At 46.2% G+C, this 27,340-nt stretch overlaps 8 protein-coding genes and 1 pseudogene across 9 annotated transcripts; 7 read left to right on the top strand and 2 right to left on the bottom strand.

The window, feature by feature from the left end:
* Positions 1-67: 67 nt before the first annotated feature.
* LOC148176997 (uncharacterized) lies at positions 68-5,473 on the bottom strand. The gene is made up of 7 exons (XM_088033247.1): positions 5,460-5,473; positions 5,253-5,417; positions 5,020-5,209; positions 1,657-4,919; positions 1,287-1,612; positions 186-1,240; positions 68-115 (listed from the first exon to the last, which is right to left on the bottom strand). The coding sequence occupies exons 1-7, from the start codon at positions 5,471-5,473 to the stop codon at positions 68-70; spliced, it is 5,061 nt and encodes a 1,686-aa protein (XP_087889373.1).
* A 65-nt stretch (positions 5,474-5,538) lies between these two features.
* On the top strand, positions 5,539-11,548 carry LOC148176996 (uncharacterized). Its single transcript, XM_088031673.1, has 2 exons — positions 5,539-10,576; positions 10,621-11,548. Exons 1-2 carry the CDS (start codon positions 5,615-5,617, stop codon positions 11,302-11,304), a joined length of 5,646 nt encoding a protein of 1,881 aa, XP_087887799.1. The 5' UTR covers positions 5,539-5,614; the 3' UTR covers positions 11,305-11,548.
* A 274-nt stretch (positions 11,549-11,822) lies between these two features.
* PPO2 (Prophenoloxidase 2) lies at positions 11,823-14,110 on the top strand. Its single transcript, XM_088031674.1, has 3 exons — positions 11,823-12,892; positions 12,942-13,563; positions 13,609-14,110. Exons 1-3 carry the CDS (start codon positions 11,915-11,917, stop codon positions 14,058-14,060), a joined length of 2,052 nt encoding a protein of 683 aa, XP_087887800.1. The 5' UTR covers positions 11,823-11,914; the 3' UTR covers positions 14,061-14,110.
* A 250-nt stretch (positions 14,111-14,360) lies between these two features.
* On the top strand, positions 14,361-16,380 carry SF2 (splicing factor 2). 2 transcript variants are annotated; one of them, XR_015769730.1, is made up of 5 exons: positions 14,361-14,623; positions 14,671-14,852; positions 15,014-15,186; positions 15,281-15,938; positions 16,050-16,380. XR_015769730.1 is itself a non-coding variant. In XM_088031665.1 (4 exons), the coding sequence occupies exons 1-4, from the start codon at positions 14,457-14,459 to the stop codon at positions 15,437-15,439; spliced, it is 681 nt and encodes a 226-aa protein (XP_087887791.1). In that variant the 5' UTR covers positions 14,361-14,456; the 3' UTR covers positions 15,440-16,380. The 2 variants fall into 2 exon arrangements, 1 of the variants encoding a protein (XP_087887791.1); XM_088031665.1 differs by having other exon boundaries at positions 15,281-16,380.
* On the bottom strand, positions 16,377-17,553 carry Pex12 (peroxisomal biogenesis factor 12). Its single transcript, XM_088031664.1, has 5 exons — positions 17,434-17,553; positions 17,282-17,390; positions 17,041-17,222; positions 16,639-16,995; positions 16,377-16,591 (listed from the first exon to the last, which is right to left on the bottom strand). Exons 1-5 carry the CDS (start codon positions 17,551-17,553, stop codon positions 16,391-16,393), a joined length of 969 nt encoding a protein of 322 aa, XP_087887790.1. The 3' UTR covers positions 16,377-16,390.
* Positions 17,554-17,844: 291 nt separating this feature from the next.
* Positions 17,845-19,575, top strand: LOC148176992 (prostatic acid phosphatase-like). The gene is made up of 3 exons (XM_088031662.1): positions 17,845-17,930; positions 17,972-18,070; positions 18,323-19,575. The coding sequence occupies exons 1-3, from the start codon at positions 17,859-17,861 to the stop codon at positions 19,388-19,390; spliced, it is 1,239 nt and encodes a 412-aa protein (XP_087887788.1). The 5' UTR covers positions 17,845-17,858; the 3' UTR covers positions 19,391-19,575.
* Positions 19,576-19,967: 392 nt separating this feature from the next.
* On the top strand, positions 19,968-21,355 carry LOC148176991 (prostatic acid phosphatase-like). Its single transcript, XM_088031663.1, has 3 exons — positions 19,968-20,128; positions 20,167-20,265; positions 20,318-21,355. The coding sequence occupies exons 1-3, from the start codon at positions 20,057-20,059 to the stop codon at positions 21,344-21,346; spliced, it is 1,200 nt and encodes a 399-aa protein (XP_087887789.1). The 5' UTR covers positions 19,968-20,056; the 3' UTR covers positions 21,347-21,355.
* A 561-nt stretch (positions 21,356-21,916) lies between these two features.
* On the top strand, positions 21,917-22,490 carry LOC148176990 (prostatic acid phosphatase-like; annotated as a pseudogene).
* Positions 22,491-23,243: 753 nt separating this feature from the next.
* LOC148176989 (transmembrane protein 64) lies at positions 23,244-24,154 on the top strand. The gene is made up of 2 exons (XM_088032392.1): positions 23,244-23,756; positions 23,807-24,154. The coding sequence occupies exons 1-2, from the start codon at positions 23,244-23,246 to the stop codon at positions 24,089-24,091; spliced, it is 798 nt and encodes a 265-aa protein (XP_087888518.1). The 3' UTR covers positions 24,092-24,154.
* Positions 24,155-27,340: the final 3,186 nt, after the last annotated feature.

The following is a 27,340-nucleotide window of genomic DNA, read 5'->3' as shown; positions in this document are numbered from 1 at the left end:
AATTCCAGAGCCATCCTTGATGCTATAAACATTTATAAACACCTTGTATAACTAACTTATTTCCACTCTAGATGTGAAAAAACATGGCCGCGTTAAAACAAAATGCCGCTCCTTTCTGAGGTTATGTACAGTTAACAAAACTAAACATTTTATTTCGAGTTATTACAGTCTTCTAACCAATTTACCACTTTGAGACACGTCAGTGTAACATCAAAGATGAAGAAATTTCCACCTCTTAAAGTCAAAGCCATGACATATACAAGCCTGTTCAAGCTCGTCGCCCTGAGCACATAGGGAACTCCCTGGGTGACAAACATTGGTGATCCCAAAGTCTCACAATCATAGAAGAAGTACTCGGATTCTTGCGTTTTTCCGAACGCGTACAACTTCTTCAGCTTCTTGTCTTCTTTTGAAACCGAAATAATTCCGTACCGCGTCTCACAGTCGCCGAAGAAGAACCTCAACGCTTTGTAGAGATTGAACTTTTCGTGATGACAAAGAAACATGGTTCCTGTGGTGATGTTCTTCACCAGAACCTGGAAGGTGTATGGAAAGATGTAACACTCTTTGTTGACGTCTTCCAAGAGGAACTCGTAGTTCTCGGTTTTGATATCTTTGATGCAGTCGCGGAAGAAGTTGTCGCCGAATTGCAAAATGTTGTCCATGACGGTGGCCGTCCAGTCGGCGAGCTTGTAAATTTGCAGCATACCAATCGCCACCACTAGGAACGCCAGAGTTTCTTTCCCTTGGAGTTCAACACTGAAGTTGTCCTCGAAAGGAGTCATCATTCCGAAAAGAGAGAACAAGTCGTCGGGGAAGATGACGAACCAGTGATTCCAAGTGGGGAAGTCTGTTTTTTCGGTGAACCAGGACCATGGAAGAGGGTTGACCTGCAACCAGTCGACGTCTTCATTGAAGGGTTCGCACCACATCTCCGCTTTTTTCTCTTTGAGAACTTTGTAGTTCTTGGCTCTGTTACCGATGATGACGTGCTTGGGTGCCTTCTTTATCGACATAACCTTGAAGCAGTGGAAGTTGTAGCATTCTAGACCCTTAATCAGATCGCGTTTGAGTCTTCGGACGAGCTTCTGGAAGTCGCAATACATCGTCCAAGAGGCTTTTCCAGAATCGTTTGGATCGAACAAGTGGAAGACATCATCGTCGACGCTCAACGCGAAAGACCTGTTCGGGAACTGGAGGATGAAGTGCTCGTGCTTCTTCGCCAACATTGTCTCAATACCTGTAAAGACCACTCCTTCAGTGCTCTACTCCTAGCTCTATCTTACCTCCTCGAAGAGTCCGTCTTTGACTGTACGTGAAGAACGGCACTCGCTTCGCTGAAATATCAAAGAAGTAGTTATCAATGAGGATGTTCTTGATGATCTTTTTGGAGCAGACGGCGATGTCCTCCACGTGGTTGTAGACCTGGAGACCTTGTTCCAAGACTGCGTCAATACGACGATCATCCCACTTCTTCAGAGGAGTGATGAGGACCATCAAGCACGCGCAAAGACACACGAAATAGTCTTGTTTGAGGTTGTCACAGACAGTTTTCTCACCGGGGACGCACGTGGTGCCTTGGATCTTCCACAAGCCGTCGACGATGCGGTATCTGAAAGAAATTCTAAGATTTGGTACCACCGAGGGAAGTTTTACCCAATCTTCGACGGGGGCGGCTCTTTCGGGGTTTTCTTCTCGCAAACCGCTTCCTCGTCTCGGGGAGGTTTCTCCACCCCAAGCTTCTGGACGCAACAAGAGCTCAACACGAATCTGTTGTACTCCACGTTGCTTTCTTCTTCGCGCTTCGCCTTGTTGTGGAGGAGCCTCATCACCAAGAGGTTGATGCTTTGGAATCGCAGCAAACAAGCAATTCCTTCTTTGCAGATTCCTTTGCTGAGCCCCACCTCGTTGTTAGCAAACGCGTCATAGAGGTAGTACAAGTGGTTTTTGTAGAAGATGGCGCAGGTGTACGTCGGTGTGACGACAATCCCTGATGAACACTGCGGGAACAGCATTGTACTAATGGCTTTCTCAAGAACCGGCGCCTCCATGGAGGAATCAAAGAGGTAGTTCACTCGGATGCTAAAGTCGGTTTTCCCTAGACTGATCTTCGGGATCTCAAGATTGTAGTTCTGGTCGTACCGCGTGTTGGAGGTACTGTACAACTTGGACCCACTCTCCAAGACGTAGTCCACCACGTCCTTCGACCACGACTCGATGGAGTACTTCTTCGCCACCGCCGCCGCCATGATGCAGACAAACGGCGCCATGATCTCCACGTCACCAGCAAAAGCCGCGATGTTTGTTCCCCCGAGGACAATCTGACTCCCATCCGGTAAATCCAAGAAGTTTGTTTCTTTAGCCAGCTCTTCGTAGATGGTCACTTCGGGCTCCTGCACCATCTCCAGGTAATCCGTGACATCTTTATTTTTCCTATGTTGAATAATGGCAGGGATGTTTCGAACTAACATCGGGACCTCTTCTTCGGGAATCTCCACGACGAAGTCGTCAGTGTTGACCTCTTGGGATTGGCGGGATATGAAAGAACGCGGTCCGACTTGAGTGAAACCCGTTGCCGCCATGTACCACTGGTCTGAACCTTCGCCTTCTTCATCTTCACCGGACATCTTTCGCTTCCTTTTGGTGGCACCTTCACCTTCCTTGCCTTCGCCGCGTTTGTGCATTTCCAGTTCTTCTTGGGTTAGTTGGAAGCTGTCCAGGTCCATGAAGTCAATGGCGGAATCCCCGGGAGGTTGTTCTGGAGGTGGAGGTTCGATCTGAGTGTCTGACAGACTCGGAGAATCTAAATCTACGACTAGCTCATCGTCAGGAGGTGCTATCCTGGGGACGAAGGGTTTCGTGGAAGTGCGGATCATGGGGGGCAACCCCTCCATGCCAACACTCTCAACAGTAGAGTCGACTTCCATGATGGATTTCTCCGGGAAGTCTTCGTAGAAGTTGGTGGCGCGGGTATCGTAGTAGATGCTCACTGCCTTCTTCCTCCCTTTTTTCATTTTGAGCTTCTTGAAGTTTTCCACGGGGAAGTCGTTCATGGTGAGACACTTCGGAAACAACCCCTTGGTGCTTGGATCTCGATGGATCTTACAGACCTTCATGGCGTGCACCCGGAAGATCGCTTTTTTGTCATCGAAATTCGTCACCACCATCTCCATCAAAGACTCCAAACTCGTGTGCATGGAAACACAAGCGGTACCGTGGCGGCACTTTAACCCTTCTCGACTCCTGGAGTACGGATCCAGACAATGGTAAACATTCCGTTGCTTCCAAACCGCGAGAGCAAAACTATCGATCTCCACGATGGCGTTGGAGTTTGTCTCGAAGAACTTCTGCAAACGCTCCTGAAGCACGCACGTCCCCGTCTTGAACATGAAGCCTCCGAAGCAGTTCGGCGCGATGTAGACCTCCACCACGTACGGCCCGATGATGAAGACCGCCGGAACGTCCTCAATCTTTACTTCTTCGATTATGTCGTTTTCAATGCACTCTAAGAAGAGTTGGTTGCCGATGATGATGATCTTGTCAACGGTGCCCTTGTGCCAGGAACTCGACGGAGTGATTTTGGAGTACACTAAGGCGATGACTGCGATGGTGATGGCTTGTTTGTTTCTGGAGTAGCCGAAGCACTTGTCCCCCAGGTCGAAAGACGCTGACGCGACGGCTTTTTCTTCGCTGATGACTTGGAAGTTGTCCATTTCCGGAATAACACCGGTGGAGTCGACCTCCTCGGCGTCCCGCGGTAAGATTTTGTACGCTTTAATCGAGTAGATGATGAAAGGAAGGTTCTCGAGGGCCGAGTGCTTCAGAAGCACCGTCACTACGGACGTGGTGTCGTAGAAATTCGCCATGAGCGCGGTGCCGTTCTCATGAGTAAACAAGTCGATGGTGCGTGGACCAGCATCAAAGAAGTAGTAATGCTTGTCTCTCCATATCGCGACACTTAGAACCTTCGTGTGGAGGATCCCAGCACTGTTCTTCGCGAAGAAGATGTTCAATGCTTTGGTCAAATTGTAGATCTTGGAGTTGTTCGAACGCACCATCCCCGAGATCTCCGGTTCGCTGACCACAAAACGCACCTTTTTCTTCCCCAGCTTGCAGTACTTCCTCAGTTTGAAGACGTCAATTTCCACGTCGTCACCGTGGAGGTGTTGACTCTCCGCGCTTTCAAGAAACAGTTCATTTCCTGCCTCGAGGACGTCGTCGATGTCACAAGTACTCCACTTGTTCGGGTGCTTGAGGATGGAGAAGCAGTACGCCGCGATGGGCATACAAAGTCCTTGGCGCCCGCGACTCTTCACCGGGAAGTGCTGATCGCTCTGATGGATCGTCCCCAACTTTACCCCGTAATAAAAGGCCTTCAGAGTCGGCTGTTTGAACTTAGTGAAAGAGAAATTTTCAAAAGTCCCTTTCTTGGTTTTCCGCCGCGGTTTTTTGAAGCGGGCGATTTCAGAGTCGCGACGGAACTTCTGCGCGATGGCGTTGATCATGTGGTCTTCTTCAGGCTCGGACTCTTCTTCGGGGAGTTTAATGTCTTTGGTTTGGTACGACGTGGTCTTGGAGATCTGGGAGACTTTCCGTCGGAGTCGCTTTGTCATGGGTTCCACCAACGGGGTGTCGTCCCCCCATTCACCATCTTCAGCGACTTCTTGGATTATCTCCAGCTCTCGGATGATCATTTCTTCGACGGTACACGAACACGGACAAGGACAAGGAGGTGGTTCATCTTCCTCCTCGATCCGTTTCTTTATTTTGGTCGTTTTGACGATCTCATTGATGACGGCGCCACTCTTTAGCACCTCGGGGTCCAAGCACTTTATGGGGTCAGGGAATTCGCACGGAGACGCCGATGGCTTCCTCGGGAGGACGCAGGCTTTTTTGATTTGCGCGGAAGGTGCCTTCAACTAAAAACGTATGTCGTAATATCTGTCATTCCCTAATATCTGGCAATTATTTGACGTTTAAGTGTCAAGTACAGACATACGTTTGCAAGGTGGTACTTACTTTGACGTCGAGTTTGGTGGACCGTGGGGGCTTTGAAACCGCAACTTCTTTGTGGTCGCAGAAGTTGAGGTCCTTCACATACTTCCTTCTTCTACGGAGGGCCTTTTTCAGTTTTTTGGTCGACTTGGGGGGCACGTATTTGGCCCCGGGACACTTGCACCGGTCGTCGATGGCCAGCGCCAATCTTTTGCTACAAGAACCGAGTTTACGTGAGCTTCTTCTCTTCGTCTTACCTCAAGCTCGGTTTGATGCAGTCATGCTTCTCTTTCTCCTTACAACAAGTCGTCTTCATATCGGAAAAGCAGTCTTCATTTTGTCTTTGCTCAATCACTGGGTCTGGCATGGAGGGGCCCGTCAGACCACTCAACCTGAAGCGCCCAGGCCTAATTCTGTTAGGGCTGGAAGAAGTGTTAAGTCTGAAGAACAACTGGAGGACTTACCATGACTTCTCCATTTTTACTGGAATTTTGTAACGCGACGTGTCAAAATGACACACTGCTTGCTTTGATCAAAGAAAAAAACAAAATACGACCAATCAGTCAAATCAAAATTTTTGGCAAGAGCAAATTTTCTAAATTCTTCGTGATAATCCAAAATGCAGAGGACTTCCAACCCAAAACCGGCGTCACAAAGACCACCACCTGCACCCATAAAGCGTTTGACCGCCGACTGGGCGGAGCTCCAAAAGAATGTCATGATCTGCTCAGGCAACTACTCCCAAGCCCACAAGCGGTACAGAGCCCTCGGACAACAAGGCGTTGCTGTTTGCATCGTCGCCTGTGGAGTCGCTGGCCTCAAGAGCATGGAGACGTGGACCCGGAAAGTCTTGGACGACATCCTCGAAGTTGGGAGTAACCTCTTCCTCAAAACCAAACTACTTTGTGAAAATCGACATAAAGTCATCTTCAAGCCATCGGAAATCTGCAAGTGCTTCTTTCTGGGGGCCACCAAAGTGTCCATGAAGATCGGAGATGACTCTGTGAGCGCGAGAGTCCCGCGGGACTGTACTCTCATCCAGAAGGTCCAAGATCTTCTTGATCTCTTTTTCCAAACTGAAAATTCCGGAATTTTTATCTGTGCGAATTCCTATTTCGCCGTATGGAAACTCGGGAAGTTCTTCTACGTCTTTGATCCCACGGACCACGACGAAAAAGGTGGAAAATGGACGAAGATTCCAGGTTCCGGGTTCTGCTACTGCCTCAGGTGCACCAACACCAACTTCTTAGCCGACCTCCTCGTGAAGAACTGTCCTCTAAGACAAGTCAACAAGTTCTCAATCTATCCGTGCTCGCTGGTGAGGCTTGTCAAGATCGACACCAAGCCTCCGGAGGACTCCTCAGGCTGTCGTATTCCTCGAGAGGTGACATCACGGTTGAAGAAGCCTTTACTATCCTCCAAGATGGTAGAGAAAGAAAAGAAGCCATTGGTGCCTAAGCCGGTTGAGAAAAAAGAGTCAATCAAGGAAGAGAAAAAAGAGGAGCCTCTGGCGAAAGAAGTTCCAGAAGAAAAACCTCCGGAAACGGAAGTGAAGCCTGCGCCTCCGCCTGTGCAAAGAAAGCCCCGGTTTCCCCCGGAGCGCCCACGCCTCCGCAGCGTCGCCAACTTCCAGAGAGTCGCTCCGGGATGTGGTATCCTCCGCGCATCCACCCACCAAAGAGACCCGAAGTTCACCAAGTACATGGGAAGGCAGAGTTTTGGGAACTCTCTCGCAGCTTTGACGATGCTGCGCCAGTACCAATCAAATGTGTGGATACGGAAAATCGTCGACGAGGTCCTGAAGCTTGGAGAAGTTATCCACTCGAATATGCGCAAGCTACCACCTGGAGAACTCGTGAAGAAGATCGTCGTCAACGACGCTGAGTACTCCCCGAAAATAGAAAAGTATGGAGTTGTTGGACGTCTCACTTCCGACACCGACAGCGTGTTGAATTTGGAACAAGCTATCCAGGAGACGCTTTTAGAGAATGATTGCTGCATCCTCGTCGGCCCCCAGGTCGTGGCGCTGTGGAAGGAAGACAACAAATTCTACATGTTTGATCCGGAAGAACGAGACTCTTCGGGGCGGAAAGTTGAAGGTCAACCAGGAGTTGCTTGTGTTACTTGGTTTACAACAGTACAACCTTTGGTGGAGTTGTACCTGGGGAACCTCCCGAAGACTTCTCGAAAGGACCGCTTTATGCTCAATAAGGTGACTATTGATGACTACGTGGCTCTCGAAGAAGACTGGTGCAACTTCAAAGCGCTGACTCCCAAAAAATGGATACTTAGAGGAACCATCAGTCAGCAGGACCGTAGGTTTCCTCCAGAATCTCGCAACACCCAGTGCACCGTCAACTCGACGATGGCGCTCACTTTCAAAGAGCTCAAAGAGGAGAAGGATTGGGATGCCACCGTCGTCGACCAAGTCCTCATCAAAGGAGACGAGCTGTACCGCGACTGCGTCAACTACCTCCAAGAGTGCGGGCGCTTCAAGCACCGCTTCCTCATGGTAGACGAAGTGAAGAGAAACTTCGACGTGGAGAACAAAAGAGTGATGTTGGAAGTCGACGATTGTCTTGTCAACGGGGTTCTTAACGCGAGGAGTGACACCGGGATACCAAACCTCCGGAGAGGTTTTGAGGAGTTCTTCACCGAGAGCGACGCGGGGATTGTCACTGCGAACTCGCTCTCCATGGCTGTGTGGAAGAAGAACGACATCTACTACTACTACGATTCGCACAGTCGGAACGAAAAAGGGATCGTTTGTGGCTACGGCACAGCTTGCATCCTCCGCATGGTCACGATAGAAGACCTCGCCAACGCTCTGTTGGTTAACCTGGGGCCTGACTCCATGAACCTCTACAACATCAGTCGCGTCGTCGTCAAGCTCATGGATTTCACGAAGGAAGGGGTTGTGAAACCTCCTTTAAACAGCTTCAAGAGTTTGAGTGACGTCCTCGCCATCTTGCGCTCCACCGTAAGCTACAGAGACAAGAAGTTTAACATCAGCGCGGGAAAACAAGAAGTTCCCATGTGTCTAGCGGCGTTGGCGTTCAATTCCGTGACTGCGGCAGATGAGTGGACCGTGGAGGATCTCGATCAGGTTCTCGTCTTCGGGGATAAACTCTATCGGGAGTCCATGGAGGCCAACTACGCCGAGGATGTCCCCGAAGAACTGAACGTAGACGAGGTGAGCACCAACAACGTGAAGAAAGAGATGAACATCGGACCCAACAAGATGTACTTTGAATTTGAAGAGGTAGCTTCAGGTACCATCGATGGTACCTTGAAGGAAGCTCTTGACAACTTGAAAGATGAAGAGGCTTTTTCGGCAATCTTAGAATCTCCGTATATTGTAGCGTCGATCTGGCGCGACGTCAACTCTTTCTTCGTTTTCGATCCACGTCCCCGAGATGAAAGAGGTCAAGTGTATGGTAAAGACGAGTGGAGCGTTAAAATTGAAATACCTATGGAGGAACAAGAACCAGAATCCGAACAAGAAGCTGAAACCGAAGGCGGAGAACCTGGACCTCCACCAGAAGCTGTGGAAAAGGAAGAAGGTGATGAAAACGCGGCAATAGACGAAATGGCCGGTGGCGACAACCTCGGAGAACCGGAACCAGAACAAGAACAAGAGATCGCCCAGACCGAGTATGAAGCTACTGAGATTCCTCCTCCACCACAAGAAGAAGTAGTAGTAGAAGAACAACAACAACAAGGAGCGGAAGCAATAGCAGAAGAAGAAGAAGAAGGCTACGAAGAGGACGAAGCGGAAAGTGTCGTCGAGAAGAAACCCTCATCTTTCTGGCGGCGACTAGAAGAAACCAAAGGAAAGTCGTGTGTCCTCCGCTTCAGCCGACTAGAAGACCTCATTGACCACCTCGTTGAAAGCTCTCCTCCGAACAAACAACGGGAGCTGGAGTTCTCCTTCAAGCGGGTCCAATTGTCGAATACTCCGAAACTTCGGGAGGTGAGACGTCCAGAAGACGTGGAGAAGAAAGATGAGATTGTCGGCGACTGGAACAACTTCACGGAGGTCGACTACGGAAAATGGATCTTGAGGAGTTCGCGCAATTTTCGGGACGCACTATTCCCGATTTGTAATAGAGGTCGTCAAGCTTTACCCATGGCGATGGTGTCCACAGTTTTCGCTTTTCTCTACGACCTCCCAGTGTTCAACAAACGAACCGTGGACTCCATCCTCGCCTACGGAGATCGCCTCTTCACCGTGGCTAGAAATCTCACCACCAAGACCTTGAAAGACAACAAAGACTTGGGGCTCGCAGACGACGAGGTCGAAGCGATCGTTAAGGACACGAAGTACCATGTTGATAGCTTCCCCAGGAAGTTGTGCATCGGGGAGAAACTCGCCAAGTGGGAGGTCAAAAAAGAGGCGATCACTGGTGATATGACGTCGCGTATCAACGAAGTTTATAATCTCGTGGAAGGTTTGAAGGCCTTCTTCGAGGAGAACCAGTACGGAGTATTAACCTCCAGAGAATACCCAGTGGGAGTTTGGAAAAGTGACGAGTTCTTCTACATGTTTGATTCTCATCCGACAGGACCCTCCGGGATAACCTCTCCAGTGGGGGTATCGTGCGTTACTCGATTCAAATCAATAGAGGACCTGGTGGACATCTTCAGGAAGAACATCGCGGGAAAACTCGCAGATAATTTCTTTTACATTGACGCGTTCACCTTCGAACAGGAACCGTACATCAGGAAGTGCCCTCCTGAAGAAAAACCGACGAAGACGAAACCAGAGTTTGTTGGAGGTTTCACGTTCGTTACCACCGGCAAGAGTATCCTCCGTGGTGACCTTAAGCAAGACTACACGAAATTCGATCGTGGAGTCCACGTCCATAGCGCCCCCATCGCGTTCGTGGCTCTCGCTCTGTCTCTGTGTAAAGACCCCGAGACCTGGACCCGCATCATCGTCAACGAGATCCTCCGCCTCGGCGAAGATCTCTACTTGGAAACCGTCGACAAACTCGGAGATAAATTCGATGCTTGGTCACAACGCCTCAACGTCCACCAGGTCAACACAGACTTCCACATCGGAAAACTGAAAGTCAACAGTGCGATCCGCTACACGGAACAACGCGGCATCGTCAGCGGCGCCAACCCCAAAGTCTTGAGTCTGAGGCAAGGGTTGGAGCGCTTCTTCACGGAGAATTCCCACGGGATACTCGTAGCTGATAAGTTTATCCTGGGGGTCTGGGAGCAGGTGAAGGGGACAGACACTAACATCTTCATGTTCGACCCCAACTCACGTGGGGGCACTGGGTTACCAGGCCAAGGAGGAGTCGCTTGCGCCATGAAGTTCTGCAACGCAAAACTAGCAGCGGATCATGTTAGAGCGTGCATGATGGACATCGATAAGACCAAGACGGAGTTTATTATAAGCCCAGTGGAGCTCGTCGTCGGAGAGTCACGCAGCAAGAGGAAAATACATCCACCTAAAGAAGACAACTGTCCGTGTCCATCTAAACCGAAACCCATCACCGTGTCTAACATAAACAAAGACAAAGAGTGCAAGAAAACCTTCACCCTGGAGCAGCCATCCCTCCGGAAGACTGTGAGTCCGTTTAGTCTCCTCCAGGTGCTCATTCTTTGTTTCAGCTCGCCGAAGAGCGTTGCCGCAAAGAGAAGCAACGTTGTGCGACTCTTGCTCGTCACGGCTTCCACGAAATTAGTGATAACCAGGTCATCCTCCGCGGTCTTCGCGCTATTCTTCCAGACCGCGAACTCCCAGTGAACCTCGTCGCGTTCGTCTTCATAAAAGTCGCAAAGGATGTAAATAAATGGAATTACAAGCAAATCGAGCTGATTCTAGAAGCCGGTTATCAGCTCTACATGGACTCGGTTAACACCTACAAGGTGGGGAACACCAAGTTGACGCTGGAGACGGTCTTGCGCTACATTTTACTACAAGATTTCGAGGTGAAAATCGAAATAAAGAAGCCGATTGTTGGGTACAAATTCACGAGAGAAAATCTTCTTTCGCACTTGTCGAAGTTCTTCATGGTGGCGACCTTCTGCATGGTCAATTATAAAAACATCTTAGTGTCGGTGTACTTCAAGTCTGGTTACTACTTCTTGTTCGATCCTTACAGTAGAGACCTCAATGGTGATAAGACGAAGGATGGAGCGGCAATGTTGATGAGGTTTGGAGAGCTGGGGGAGCTTGTGGAGAAGGTGGTCAAGAACTTGAGGGAGGACTGTGATCCGCCGGATATACGTTATGCTCTTATTGTTGTGGGAATTTCGAGTGTGAAGCGATTAGAAACGTGTCGTAAAGTGTGAGCTTTGTCCGTATGCAAGCAGTAAAACAAGAAATGAATTGCAGGAAACTACTTTAGTGACGTTAAATAAAACAAATGCTACTGCTTGTTTTGATCGTTTTTGTTGTGGTTACAATGATCATATGAAAAAACGGGGTCTTTTAGACCTTGTTTGCTTTTAGGGGTTGGTAGCACTAATGGCCAGGCAGGACTGCCAACAGATTTTTAATTCTGAGGTTTTCCATGTGATACTGATCTAATAAAAACGGCATAGAAGCAAGCTTTGGAATTTAGACTGTTATTAGTCTGTCACATTTGACAGTTTTAGGTTAATTGAAACCAAAATCTGTTACTATTGACGTAACTCGTGACAGTGCTACCAACATGTAACAAACGCAGAAGGCCTCTCCGCTTTCTGTCAAACTCAAAACTAATTTCGAAAACTTTTTTCCTTATAATCTCCACCCGTCCTCACATTTTTTCGAACATCCTGTAAATCCCGATATCCGTTTTTTATCACCACCGCATCCGTTTTTTAGCAAACATGTTTTCGAAGCATTCCACCTCAACTTCCTCCAAGTGTCTCTATAAAAAAGACAGTTTTCAATGAAACAACAGTCAGTGTTGTCATCATGTCTAAAAAGAACCTCGTCCTCCTCTTCGACCGCCCCCGCGAGCCTGTCTTCGTGGCAAAAGGTGACAAGAAAACCGTCTTCGAAGTCCCCAACGAGTACCTCAATGCCCACTACAAGCCTCTGGGAGTCACTCTGAACAACCGCTTCTCCGGCGATGCTGAAGAACGCGTCAGTGTGAAGAAGATCTCCATTCCACCGTTCGGGGAGATCCTGGAGCTGCCTCGTGATGAGAACTTCTCGCTTTTTATACCGAAGCACCGGAGGATTGCTGGTAAACTCATTGATATCTTCTTGGGGATGAGGAATGTGGATGATCTTCTTTCTGTCGCCACCTACGCCAGGGATAATGTTAATCCGTATTTGTTCAACTATGCGTTGTCTGTGGCGATTCTTCATCGACAAGACACGCAGGATATCGACCTCCCGTCTTTCATCGAGTCGTTCCCGGACAAATACGTGGATTCCAAAGTCTTCGCCAAAGCGCGAGAAGAAGCGACGATTGTACCGGAGGGTTCACGGACGCCTATTGAAATCCCGAGGGATTACACCGCGTCGGACTTGGAGGAAGAGCACCGGTTGGCCTACTTCAGAGAAGACTTGGGGATTAATCTCCACCATTGGCATTGGCACTTGGTGTACCCGTTCGAAGCGGCGAGGGAAGTAGTCGCGAAGAACCGCCGAGGAGAGTTGTTCTACTACATGCACCAGCAGATCATCGCCAGGTACAACTTCGAGAGATTGAGCAACAACTTGAAGAGGGCCACTAGGTTCAACGACTTCAAGAAAGGGATCCAAGAAGCATATTTCCCGAAGTTGGACAGTTTGGTCTCGAGCAGATCGTGGCCGGCGAGAGTCTCCAACTTAAAACTACGAGACCTCGACAGGGAAGTTGACCAAATCAAGCAAGATGTTGATGACCTGAAGAGATGGAGCGATAGGATCTACGGGGCGATCCACCAAGGGAGCGTCACTGATGTAAGTACCTGGAGAACTTCTTCAAAGAGTTATTGGGGTTGTATCGTAGGAGCGTGGTCGCAGCATTACCCTCACCGAGAACGAAGGAATTGACATCCTGGGGAACATGATTGAGTCTAGTATTCTTTCTCCCAACCGCACCTTCTACGGAGACCTCCACAACATGGGGCACGTCTTCATATCCTATATCCACGACCCGGACCACCGACATCTTGAGTCGTTTGGAGTCATGGGAGACTCCGCCACAGCTATGCGAGACCCTATCTTTTACAGATGGCACTCTTACATTGACGACATCTTCCAGGAATACAAAGCTACGCTACCGCGGTACACCGAGAACCAGCTCAACTATCCCGGGATTACAGTGAGCAAGATCGAGGTGCAATCTCAAGGGAGCTCCGCCAACACGTTTAACACCTTCTGGCAACAATCCGATGTTGACTTGTCCCGCGGGATGGACTTCCAACCTCGCGGTTCTATCTTTGTGCGCTTCACGCATCTTCAGCACCAACCCTTCACCTACAAGATTACGGTAAACAACTCCGCAAATGGTAACAGGAGAGGAACCTGCAGGATCTTCCTGGCGCCAAAGAACGACGAGCGTGGTAATCCATGGTTGTTCCGCGACCAGAAGATCATGTTCATCGAGTTGGACAAGTTCACAGTGAACTGTAAGTGGTAATCTTTATCAACACTTCTTTAATTATTTGTTTTAGTGAAACAAGGCCAGAATACCATCACGCGCGCTTCGACTCAGTCTTCAGTGACGATTCCCTTCGAGAGGACGTTCCGAAACTTGGACTTGAATCGTCCCCAAGGAGGCGAAGCTCTTGCTCAGTTTAACTTCTGCGGGTGTGGGTGGCCGCAACATATGCTCATTCCTAAGGGAACTTCTCAAGGTCTTGCGAGTCAACTCTTTGTCATGATTTCGAACTATGATGATGATAACATCAAGCAGTCTGTCGAAGGAGTTTGTAACGATGCTGGAAGCTACTGCGGGATCAAGGACAAGTTGTATCCGGACAAGAGGTCGATGGGATATCCGTTTGACAGGATGCCAAGAAGTGGAGTTGACACTCTTCAACAATTCTTGACGCCCAACATGAGGGTGCAGGATGTCACCATCAAGTTTTCTGATAGAACTGTTAGACCACGACAACGTACCTAGTTTGATTATAAACGGACTGATTGATGATGGATAATAAAGTTTAAGCAGCACTTCTTTGGTTTTATTTTTAGATGTTTGAAATTAGCGCCACGCGTGCCGTGAGGTGTATTGTTGGTTGCATAATATTAACAAATTAAAGACGGTTATTTAAGAGGTTTGTTGGGTCGGGGGTGTGTTGTTCGGTTTTGTTGAAGTCGTAGGGTTGATTGGATTTGATGAGGGTGGAAAATTCGTGAATTTTTTTGATTTTGGGGTTGTTGGTTCAAATCTGGCGCGCTTTTCTCTCCGCGCTCAGATGGCTCTGTCTGTCAAAATCGTCAAAATCCGCACGCCCTCGATCCGCCATCTTTGCGCGTTGTTTATCGTGAGTTCCTTGCACTTTCAGCCCTGAAAATCATGTCGAATAGCCGCAACGACTGCAGAATCTACGTCGGGAATCTGCCCCCGGACATCCGCACCAAGGACATCCAAGACTTGTTCTATAAATTCGGAAAAGTGACGTTCGTGGACTTGAAAAACAGACGGGGGCCGCCTTTTGCATTCGTGGAATTCGAGGATCCCAGGTACGCCATCTTGCTTGTTGGGGGCGGTTTGTGATGGAATGTTTTAGAGACGCCGACGACGCCGTACACGCCAGGGACGGCTACGATTATGATGGCTATCGCCTAAGGGTGGAGTTTCCGAGGGGCGGCGGACATGGCAGCTTCAGGGGAGGACGTGGAGGCGGCGATAGAGGACGCAGCTCGAGGGGGCCGCCCGCGAGGCGGTCGCAGTTTAGAGTGCTTGTTACAGGTAAAGGAAGCGACCAAAATGTTTAGTTTCCAAGCGTGACCTTGGTTGGATCACGTGCACATTGCCTTATTTGGGAAAGGAGAACTTGTGGAAATTGATCACGAAAACAGGAGACAGTCTTTAAGGGGTTTTTGAGGGTAATACAAGCCGTAATTTTGTAGGTCTCCCGCCCTCGGGGTCGTGGCAGGACTTGAAGGACCATATGCGCGAAGCTGGGGACGTGTGCTTCGCGGACGCGTTCAAGGACGGCTCCGGCGTGGTGGAGTTCCTCCGTTACGAAGACATGAAGTATGCGATCAAAAAGTTGGACGACTCTAGATTTAGGTCCCATGAGGTGAGTGAGTAGTTTAAGTAGTTTTTCGTCCGTTCTGTGGTTGGTTCATTGCGCCCTTTGGATTGCTTAAAATAAATGGCCCTCCCCTTGTCAGGGTGAGGTATCGTACATAAGGGTGAAGGAGGATCGTGGTGGCAGCGATCGGCGTTCTGGGGGCAGGTCACGCAGCCGTTCGTATTCACCACGTCGACGAGGGTCCCCCACGTACAGTCCGGTGAAAAGAAGTTACTCACGAAGCCGCTCTCGTTCCTAATTTTAACCTGGACTGGCCTTTTTGTATAATGTACGTATCAAAAAACCCGGGGCTTTTGATTTGACTTTGAGAAAAAAATCGGTTGGTAACCCTGGAATTGATTTGTCTTTTATATAATTTGTAATGTGAATGTGGCGGTTTAGTCTCTGAGTGACATTCCTTGGAAAAATCGATTTTTTCTCTTCCACTTGTGTAATTTTTTTATAACTTTTAATCGAAAGAAAAAATAACTTAGGCTAGAGTACGATAAGGCACTAATATGTACTGTTTCTTTTTCTGTTACCGTACAATTTGCTGAGTCAATCAGCGTTGGACTGGTTTTTGGAAAAAATAAAGTCGATAGTAAAAATAGACAATAAAATGTTATCTTTGACACACCTGGATGCAAGAGGAGTGGATGATTGTTGTTAGGAGGGAGTCTCAAAGATCGTGGAGGAGGATTTTAATAGTTTAACCTAAGCATTGCATTTTTTGGAATCTTTGAGGACAACCACTCTCGGTAAATAAGACCAATTTATTACATTTAAACACTCAAAAAAATTGCAAAATTTTGAACACGTCTCTACTCTTGATCCTCAGTATTTAAACGAGTTGTTTTGCAATGCGATAGGTCTCACTGACACGGATTTTGACTCCACTTCACCGGCAGGAAGGACAAACTCCTAGGATTAGGATTATTTAAAAATTTAAATACTTGTATCGGGGATGTAATACTTTTCCTAGGATTTTGGCGATGAAGTGGATTTTACTATTTGAGGATTAGGATATAGGATTACTAGGATTAGGATGAGTAAGGAGGACCTCGTGGATCCCAGGTATTTGAGACTTCTTTTTGTTTTTTTCATTAATTTTTCTTTCATGTTTTATCATTTGCTTGACAAAAAGTGTGGCTTTTTGTTGTTTTCACTTGCATGTTTAGTTCAATAAATACTCAAACTAAACTTCTGTCTTTTATTCACTATCATACAACCTCACAATATCCAAAGGTTTCGCCGGAAGTCCCGTCACGGGACACCTCTGGTTTTCTCTCAAATATCTCAAAATACACGGAAAACAGAAGACGTAGCCAGACACCGGAAGCACCGTCGGTATTTTCCAGAATTGCAAGCAAATGGGACACTTGTTCAACAAGCTGCGGGCCTTCCCGTCCAACTGCAACAAACTCGTCACCATTGCCCACACTTACTTACACGAATTACCATAGGAGCCTTCACACTCGGCAACGTTGTAAAACTAAGATTCTGCTGCTCTTTCCAAGCCGCCAAAAACTGCAAGAAGAAGGCCCCCCATTCGAACGTGCCCATCACCGCATGTTTGAGCAGATCAAGTTGCCACAACTCCCGGAATTGACCCTTGAGGAGAGACAACCAAAAGTGCGACTCCTCTGGGGGCTGTCCATAAGCCAACTTCAAGTCAATGAGCCGTAAAAGCGGAAACTGTCCTTCAGTTTGGTACGACATGTACCTGACGAAATTGTACACAGTCAGGAGCCCCCATGTCACTTCAAACGTGGAGTGGGCGAAAAGCAGGAGTTTTTTGAAGCGACCCTCAAAATTCTAGGGACTTTTCAAGGGGAAGCTGTTACGGTTGGTAGTACTCACATTTCGTAAGGCGCCATCTGCGTTTTCTAACCGGTACAAACCGATTTTTTCGTCTAGTTTTCGCTTAAAATAAGGCAGCAAGACCGCGAAGAGGAGAGAAATGCGGCGATGGTGGGCGGACAGGGGGCTGCCGTCGTTGAGCACGCGCTGAAGCCCGTAAAAGTTCTCCGAGAAAGTCGCATCTGAAAAAAATTTCATGGGACTTGTGATGTGGACAAGTCTAGTGGAAATGGAAATTCACCATAGCTTCGTAAGTATCCGAACTGTAGCCCCCAGTTTAGGACGAGGAAGGCTTCGTCGTAGTACCTCGTCAACCAGTTGAACTTCCTCGGGCAGTTATTGGCTAGAAACTGTTGAAAGTTATTTTTAGGTCACCTCATGGGGAGGCCTCACCAAGGCGACTTTTTGGAGCGCCGGATGCAGGGTGTCATTCAAGGACTGCGCAGCTATGACCTCGAAAAGCGAGGGTTTGTTCTGAGTGGTGAACGTGAAGTTCGCAGCGTTTTCCGCCATTTTTTGAATGTAAGGTTGGTACTCCTATTGAGGTTATGTCACCACCATTCCATGTTTCTCACTTTTTGTTTATTTAGATAATCCTGGAAGCTATAAACTTACTGTTTTATCATCGATCGTTGTAAAGTTGCGGCGTTATCAGCGGCACATGTGAAGAAATGAACAGTTGACGTTTCCTGTTTTTATCATTATTGCCAACTGTCTGAATTTAGCGCAAAGGTTATGACATGTCAAAGATAAGTGCAACATATGTGTGAGTAAACAAAACGAAAAGATGAGTACAAATTAAGGCTGTGACTGACAAAATGTTTAGCGTAGTTTTAGCGTCAGTACTTACCAGTGTAGTTCTTTGTGACGAACTGCTGTCAGTTGTTGTGGTAAGTTAGGTTATATACGGGGGCTGCTTAGTTTGGCGCAGATTTATAGGCATGGGGACCGGACGCCGATTCGACCCTATCCGACGGACCCTTACAGGAACGCCTCGTATTGGCCAGTGGGATTCGGGCAGCTGACAAATGTAAGAAACGTTGGTAGCACTGTCTTATGACCACGTGCCTATGGTATCGTGTGATCCTTTTAAATCCGCATTTACAGTTGGCTTTGAGAAAAAAAAATCATGTCGTAACTAACACCACCGCAGCAGTTTCGACGTATGTAAACAAAATATTTGAATGATTTGACAGTTTTCGCGCAATAAGTCGACTTACGTTAAAATGCATGGATCGCACGATATTTGTGTGAACAGCGGTTTTGACTTTTTGTGTTTTAGTTGGGCAAAATGCAGCACTACCTCCTGGGGGAGTGGCTCCGGTCGCGCTACGCCTCCTTTCTCTCCCCCCACTACTCGGAGAAAGACTTCTACGTCCGTTCAACCGACTCAGACCGAACTCTCATGTCAGCAGAGGCGAACCTCGCGGGGCTCTACCCCCCTAAGAAAGATCAAATCTGGGACCCCACCCTCCCGTGGCAGCCCATCCCGATCCACACAACCCCTGAACTGGAAGACAACCTTCTTGCCATGAAAAAAGACTGTCCGAAATACAACCACCTTCTAAACCAATTGTGGAAAACCGACTATTTCGTTAACATCAGTAAAGAAAACCACGAGCTATATTCATACTTAACGCAGAATTCCGGAACTTTAATAGCCTCTCTAGAAGAACTGGAGTACATCTACAATACTCTCGTCATTGAAAACTTTAACAATTTGACCTTACCGGAATGGACGAAATCGGTTTTTCCCACGAAACTAAAACCGTGGGCGGAGTTGAGCTTCTCCACGCCCACTTTCACGCCCGATCTGGCTCGGTTGAAGTCGGGGCCGTTGCTTAACGAGATCGTGGAACATTTTCTCAACGTCACAAGCAACGCGACGGAGTCCCGGAAGTTTATTGTGTTCTCAGCTCATGACATTACCATTGCCAACATTCTGAACACTCTCCAGGTGTTCCAGTACCATTGTCCACCTTACGCTAGTACCATCATCCTGGAGCTGCATCGAAGCCCTGCCAATTTCTACATCAATGTCTTCTACAAGAACTCGAGCGTGGTTCAAAACCTTACAATTCCCCACTGTGGGTTTAATTGCGATTTTGCAGATTTTGTCGATTTTCTAGAGCCGATCCTGATTTCGAGAGACGAGTGGGACGAAGAGTGCCAGCTCGGTTGGTACTACAGGTTCCAAATTGATGATATCCAGTATGTTATTTATTTGAGCGCCTTTTTCAGTTTTGTGATTTTCAGTTTGAGTATTTGCTTGGTTTGGAGGTGTTGTAGGAAAGCACCGAAAGGGGGCGACCCTGTATACACCCAGTTACCCATTGATGAGGTTGCTTAGTTTATTTTCGCTCAAGTTTTATTCAGGGGCCAATTTTACTTTTAGTCATGACTGGAACTGTCATTTTACGTAATTTTGTGATTTTTAGGCCAAATATACTTAGTGGGACTTCCATGATTAGGCGCATTGTTGGATGTCCTTGTATTATCGCTTGTATTGATATCAGAATAAAGTATTGAAGAACACGGATGGTTAACGTTGTTTTATTTTGTCATGGTTTATAACTTTTTAAGTAATTTGCGACTTTAGTTGCATTTTTTAAGATAGCGATATCAAGAACCTCAAGGCCAAGGTCGTAAAACCGTTTTATGTTCGTTATCACAACTGCTTGGAAATTGGAGGAAGCATATTACATATGGAGCGCGGAAATTATTGTATTACACACGAGTAAAACACCGAAGAATGAGGCTGAGAAATTAAATGCGAACTGGTAAGATAGAAGAAGCGCTGAAGACAGAATGTCCAGTCGCTACAGTTTCGAAATCAAAAACCGTCAGTTCAGAATGCTACAGTACCGAAAATCAGGATATGGTACTGTAATAGCACATAAAACTGTTTTCCATGCTCAGAATTTCCTTATCGCGCCTCAAGGAAACTTAAAAATTCCATATTTTTTAAACTTATCACAACAATCCATGACCACAATTGCAATTAGTTGACGTAGAAATGTCAGCGGTACTCCTCCTCACCACGCTGGCCACCGTGGTCTCCACCCAAGACTTAATTTCAGTCGCTGTGGTAAGAAAGAAGCACCCCTTCCTCTAATTCTTGCTCAGATTCACAGACATGGCGACAGAACTCCGCTGGAACCATATAGTACTGACCCATATAAAAACGCCTCCGACTGGCCAGTGGACTTCGGACAACTAACCAATGTAAGCAGTCCGATTTTTTCATTCAACTAAAATAAAGTTCTTCGTTTGATAGTTGGGCAAGCAACAAGTCTACGAGCTCGGTTTATGGTTGCGAAAAAGGTACGATAAGTTCTTACCATGGCAGTACCACCCGAACGACGTCTATGTTTTTTCAACTGACAAAGATCGGACGTTGATGTCTGCGGCTGTGAACCTCGCGGGTTTGTACCCACCCATAGGTGAACAAGTATGGAATCCTGTGGTACCATGGCAGCCCATACCGATCCATACGGTACCACTGCTAGAAGATAATCTTCTTTTCATGGGAAAACCGTGTCCGAAGTACGACCGTTTGAAAGAAGAGCTGGAAACGCAAGAGTTTAAAAAGGTTACCCGGAAGTACCACGATGTTTTTAATCAGTTGTCGAACGGGTCGGGTACCACCGTTGATTGCCTCAAAATTTTTATATCTTTGTTTGACACCCTCAAGGTTCAAACAATCTTTAATAAAACTCTCCCTGAATGGGCGCAACGGGTCTATCCACTCCTCGCACCCATCGCTTGCCCTTTCTTCGCTTTTTCTTCTTACACGGACGAGCTAGCACGCCTTCAAGTCGGCCCTTTGTTCAACGAAATTCTAAGGAACTTCAAGAATGCCACTAAAGGACAAGACTTTCGGAAATTGCTGTTGTTTTCGGGACACGACGACACCATCGCCGACGTGTTAACAACCATGGGCGCCTTCGACAACTTGTGTCCGTCTTATGCCAGTACCATCATGGTGGAGCTCTGGTACAACACCTCGTACTATGTTAACGTGGTCTTCAAGAACGCGAGCGGAACCTATGGAATTTTACCACGAGGTTGCCAACTCAATTGTGATTTTGATGACCTCGTGGCAGGTTTAGAAGATGTGACCATCACAAGAAAGCAAAGAGATGAAGAGTGCGACGAAGGAGCGGCTTCAAGGGAGATTATGCTTGGATTCGTTGTAGTTCTCGGGCTGTTGGTGGTCGTTCTGAGTGGGACTGTCATGTGGATGTGGTGCCGGAGAAACAAGATAAAAGCGGAGGTAGAGGACAAGAGGTTAAGGATTCGGTAATGAGTGCAATAAAGGGCGTTTTTCAAATTGTTGTTTTTATACACAAATAGCGTGAAATTCGTGCAAATCGAACGTTACAGTTCTTCATGGTTTGACCTCTTAATGTTTTTTTTTAATTTTTTGCGGCCTTCGTATGCATTTTTCAAGATAACAGTATCAAGAACCTCAAGGCCAAGGTCGTAACCAAGTTTTATTTTCATTATCACATCTGCTTGGAAATTCGAAGTGTATATTACATATTTAGCGCAGAAATTATTGTATTTCATACGAGTAAAATGCTAAAGAATGAGAACGAGAAATCCCATGAGTGCTGGAAAGGCAGTTTTCAGCGAGTTAGGCTTCAAGGAAGAATCCCTGAATAGATGCCCAGACGCCACAGTTCCGAAATCAAGAACAATCAGTTTCAGAAAGCTAGTTTTGAAAATTGCGATATGGTACTGTTATATCCCATAAAACTATTTTCCATATTCACAATTTTTTTATCGCTCAAGGGAACTTCAAAATACCAAACTTTTTATGACTATCATTACATGTTACCTTCCGTGACCATAATTACAAGTTGATTCAGAAATGTCAGCGGTACTCCTTTCCACCTTGGTCACCATGGTCTCTTCCTAAGACTTAATCTCAGTCGCTGTGGTAAGAAAGGAACAGTTTTTCCTCTAATTTTCGCTCAGATTTAGACATGGTGACAGAACCTCGCTGCACCTATATGGTACCAACCCATACAAAAGCACCTCTGATTGGCCTGTGGACTTCGGACAACTAACCAATGTAAGTTTGGCCCCTCCTACTAAAATAAAGTTTTGGTTTGATAGTTGGACATACAACAAGTCTACGAGCTCGGTTTGTGGTTGCGAAAAAGGTACGATGGGTTCTTACCATGGCAGTACCGTCCGAAGGACGTCTATGTTTTTTCAACTGACAAGGATCACATGTTCATGTCGGCGGTTGGAAACCTCGCGGGTTTGTACCCACCCATGGGCGAGCAAGTGTGGAATCCAGTGGTACTATGGCAGCTATACCGATCCATACAGTACCACTTGTGGAGAATAATCTTCTTTACATGGGAAAATCGTGTCCGAAGTACGACCGTTTGAAAGAAGAGTTGGAAACGTAAGAATTTGTTAACTTAAACCGGAAGAACCACGATCTCCTTGCAGAGGTGTCTAACAGGTCGGGTACCATCGTTAATTCGTTTAAAGCCCTTTTATCCTTGTTTGACACTCAAAGTTCAAACAATCTACAATAATCTATCTACTCCTCGCTCCCATGGCTTGCCCTTCTTTGGCTTTTCCTTGTTACACGCACGATTTAGCGCGGCTTAAAGTCGGCCCTTTGTTCAATGAAATTACAGAGAACTTCAAGAATGCCACCAAAGGGCAACCCTTTCGGAAATTACTGTTCTTTTCGGGACACGACGACACCATCGCCGACATGTTAAAAACGGTGGGCGCTTTCAACAACTTGTGCACGTCCTATACCAGTACCATTATGGTAGAGCTATGGTACAAGATCTTGTACTATGTTAACGTGGTCTACAGAAACGCGAACGGAGCCTATGGCATTTTACCACGACGTTGCCAATTTTATTGCGATTTTGATGACTTTGTGGCAAGTCTAAATGTTGCCATCAGAAGAGAGCAAAAAGATAAAGAATGGAAGTGGAACTGTCATATGGATGTGGTGTCAAAGGAACAAGATGAAGGCGGAGGTGAAGGATTGGAAGTTGAGTTGTTATTCCAATTTATTATTTTCAAACACAAGTGGCGTGGAATTCGTACTAGTTATCGCGCCCTCTATAGACACTTGAGGTTTTTTGACAGCTGTCATCTGTCACAACAAACTTTACGGTTATGTCCCTCTTTAAAATCACCCCATCAAACATGACCTAACAATGAAAATTACAATAGACGAAGCTCCTCCTGACATCGCCCCCAAATCCCTCCAAAACACCCTCTGCTTTGTATTCGTGCGCCGCGTCCTCGCCATCATCTTCGCCCTCATCACCGTCGTCCTTGTCATCTTCTTCTGTAAAACGTACATCAAATCCGTTCTTCTCGGTCTCGAGCACCAGGACCCTATCATCATTTCAGTGACTTTGAGCCTCCTCTTCATCGTGGTGTCCCTTCCTATCAGTATCGGCTACATCGTCATTGTTGTGGCGGAGGGCTACCTCTTCGGCTTCGTCAGAGGCATGATATTGACAATCGTGGGCGCAAATTTCGGACTTTTTGTTGCTCACAACATCTTGAAGATCGTGGGGCATTACAAGAGTTTCTATAAGTACACCCAGAATGACACCGCTCAGGCCATCATGAGACTCATTTCTGGACCCCTTTGCTTCAAGATTGTATTCTGTTCGAGACTGACTCCAATTCCGTTTGGACTCCAAAACACGATCTTTGCTGTAAGGTGTATAACTGAAGTTGTGCACACTTCTTTTTCTACATGTTTTAGTTGAGCAACGTCAACGTGAAGATCTACCACTTGGCGTCGCTCCTGGGGTTGATACCCGCTCAGTGCGTTGGGGTTTACATCGGGACGACTTTGAGGTCAATGCAACAAGTTTTGGAAAACAGACCTTCATCTTCAGTACCTTACGTCTTCATATCCGTGCAGATTATATTGGTGGTTTTCTTGCTGTTGTGGTTCAGCGCTAGAGCCAGAAGCGAGCTCATGAAGGCCTTAGCCGAGGCCGAATCTTCCTCTACGACCAAAGCTGCTAACTTTTCCATAGTGTGATACGTACTTGTAATTAAGAATGACGTACCTATTTGAATATTTTAGTAAAATTCGGTTTTATTACGAGGCCTTTTTGTATTTGTGGTTGCAAAAGTGACATCAAGTGCAACCATTGAAATGGGATCACTTGGGGTGTTTTTATTGGTTGGTTTAAACAAGCTTTGTCTGATTGGGCAACTCGAATTGATTCAATTATTTTACTGGTTGCTTTGAACAATGGCCTTTTGGTAATTTTTGTTTTCCTCCGGGTGAGTTGTAGGTTTAGCTACCGCGGGAGAGATGGCGCCACTTTCAATCCAACTTAACTTGTGACTTAAGTGACACGAAAATTACTTAAATCTAGTCACCTTACGCAATAATTTTCCTACTTATCTATTGCGTGGATCAAATTATCAGTTGCAGATCGATTATCGCAATTATCCAGCTAAAGGTCGGCGCACATTGTCGAAAACAGGTTAATTGTAAAATTGATAGTTGTAATTGGAGAGAACTTAAAGGTCAACGCACATGGTATGCACTTTAGAATTTCCGATCTTGATATGAAAACACAAAGTGACCACTCGAAATAAAATCGCATCGGTTTCTCTCAGGAAGTGCCCATTCACCGGCAGATGTTCCTTTTCACCGCCAACTTAGTGAAAGTGACCTCAGATCCTATCTAGAATCTATTTTTCCCGTTTTGCAACAATCCGCTTTGCCGACTCGGCAAAAAAAGTGAGGAAAGGTGCTAATTTTTTCTAATTTAATTCGAAGATCGCGATTTTTAAGTGGTACGCTAATGTGTTTTTAATAGATGTGCGATATGTTGCGATGCGCTTAAGTGAAACTTGATTACGCAACGGATAATGTTGAGTTTATTGAAGTGTTGAGCAAGAAACAAAACTCGAAATTGTTTACTTTATAACTTAACGAAAGAGGAAGAAAAATTGAAATCAAGAAGGCTACGAAATTTCCATGAACTATGCGTTTTTTGAGTCCCCGCAGCAGGAATTGAATTTCAACATTCCTGCAGTTGTCGTCTTGTAATTAGCTCCGTTATCCTTCTGCTCAGCAGGAATCCGAAAAAACTTCTGTAGCAGGAATAATTCCACTTTCTAATTTTCATCAATCACGCCTCTTTCAAGGTCATCTTAACACTTCATGTTGGTTATAAATCGCACTCCTAACTCCATTTCCAACATGAATGAGGTGGAATCTTGAGTGGATATCGAATGCTTTACTTTATTTTTCTTCGTTTTTCCAGCGTTCACTTTGTGATAGTTGTAATGTTCGCTGAGATTAGATTGGAATTTTGATTGGAGGAAAGAACGAGTGTGTGAGGTCTAGAAGCCGGTTAGATGTATACAGAGCGAGAAAAAATCAACCTGTTGACGGTTTGTGGGGTAATACTGGGTGATCTTTTAGGGAGAGCGGCAGCAGGAATTCGCAATCATATCAAATGTCGTCTTCAACTCACTTATGTAATTTGAAAGTCATTTCTAAATTTTCCTGCTGGAGTTTACTTTGCAAAATCATTCGTGCAATCCACGTGACATTTCGCAACTCTCCAAACGCATAAAACTAATTTTCCTGTTAAATAACTCTTACGTCATCCGATGACAGTTTCACAACTCGTATCTTCCTCGCTTTCCTAAGGGGCGACTCGAAAATTTTAAGGTTGAGGTCAGAGTACGTGAGGTCATTGAAGAGCGGTGCGTGATGAATTTCAGCTCCATTGACACGGATAATGAGGCAAGTGTTTTTCTGGAGCTTCTTCATTGTGTCTCGATTGAAAGTGGACCCAAATGTGGGTCGATGAGATGATCAAACCTTGTGCTAAAAAATCAGTGCTGGTTTACCTTTTGCGACAAATTTGATGATGAATTAGCGACCGGTTTTGTTATGGAAGTGACAATTGCTTAACCACATTGTCAATATTTGGTAGCGAAGAAAAGATGTGTGATAATGAGAGGAGGTCTAAACGAAAAAATTAGCACGGGTGCGATTTGCGTTGTATTTTTCTCGAGGTTCGTCGCTTATAACTAGTTGAAGTCTCCACGTAGTTTCCGTACCGAAAGTAACCCAGCGGCGAGGCTTTTCCAGAACCATACCTTCGACTTTCTATTACCGATTTTATTCCCAAAAACACTAACAAACGCGAACTGCGGTAGATTTACGACTCTTTTTAATTTTGGGTTCGTCGCTTGTTATTGAGGTCTCCATGTAGTTTCCGTACCGAAGGAAACCCAGCGACGAAACTTTGCCAGAACTTTACATTTGACTTTTTATTACCAATTTCAATACCAAAAACACCAAAAAACACGAACGGTGGGAGATTTACGGATCTTTTTAATTCTGGGTTCGTCGCTTGTTATTGAAGTCTTCACGCAGTTTTTCTACCGAGTGGATTTCTGCAACGAAACTTTGCAGTAATCATGTTTACAGCACTCTCTTATCAATTCCGAGTTCAAAAGTGCCAAAATTCTTGACTTTTTGGGGTTCTGCGCCTTTAAAGTCACTACCATTTTTGCTGTTTTAACACCTTTATGACCAGATATTAATAAAATGTCAAGTCTAATTTGATTACAAGTGTAACTGCTTAAATAGATACATTAAAACTCGTTTTTATTGACACGGATTGTTTAAGTTGGGTTCGTCGCTTGTTGCCTTGAGCGTTGAAGTCTCTCAATAACTCTGAAAATAGTGGAGCGATTGCAATGAAATTCACCCCCTTTACAGATCTACGCATTCTTTATCATTTCCACCAATTACCAGAAGAATCCGCAATGGATTCCCAAACCCCCTCCCAAAAATACAGTTGGTGTAAAATCAGCTTTCGTCTTTTCTTTTCTTCCGTCCGGTTTATTGGGGTCTCACTGTATGCAAATTCCCCACACACGTGCACGCTTCCTCTGGAAAAATCTCTTCGGCCATCTGTCGAGATTACGGCAATAAATAGCTCGCTAACATTTCCCCGTCGCAATTAAGAATTCGAAAATAAAAGACGACCGAAACAAAAAACGAACGCGAAGATGGCGGCCAACTCGTGAAGTATAGCAGTACCTATGCCGTGACAAGCGGATGTTGTACTCGAGACTTGTTTTTTCCATAGCCTGCTGTGAGATAGAGATGCGCATCCGGTCGATGCTCGGATGTTTGATGACGTAATCGATACTAAAGACAATGCAGAAGAAAGTCTTTCGATTGTGAAGGTGAGTGTAGCGGCGTTTTTCGGCAAGAGAAGGAAAAGTAGGCGAGGTTTTGAAGAAA

Source organism: Gnatocerus cornutus, chromosome 3 (genome assembly GCF_029298725.1).
Source record: "Gnatocerus cornutus isolate USDA-ARS CGAHR chromosome 3, icGnaCorn1.1, whole genome shotgun sequence".
NCBI classification, from domain to species: domain Eukaryota; kingdom Metazoa; phylum Arthropoda; class Insecta; order Coleoptera; family Tenebrionidae; genus Gnatocerus; species Gnatocerus cornutus.
This window is presented reverse-complemented; position numbering and strand designations above follow the sequence as displayed.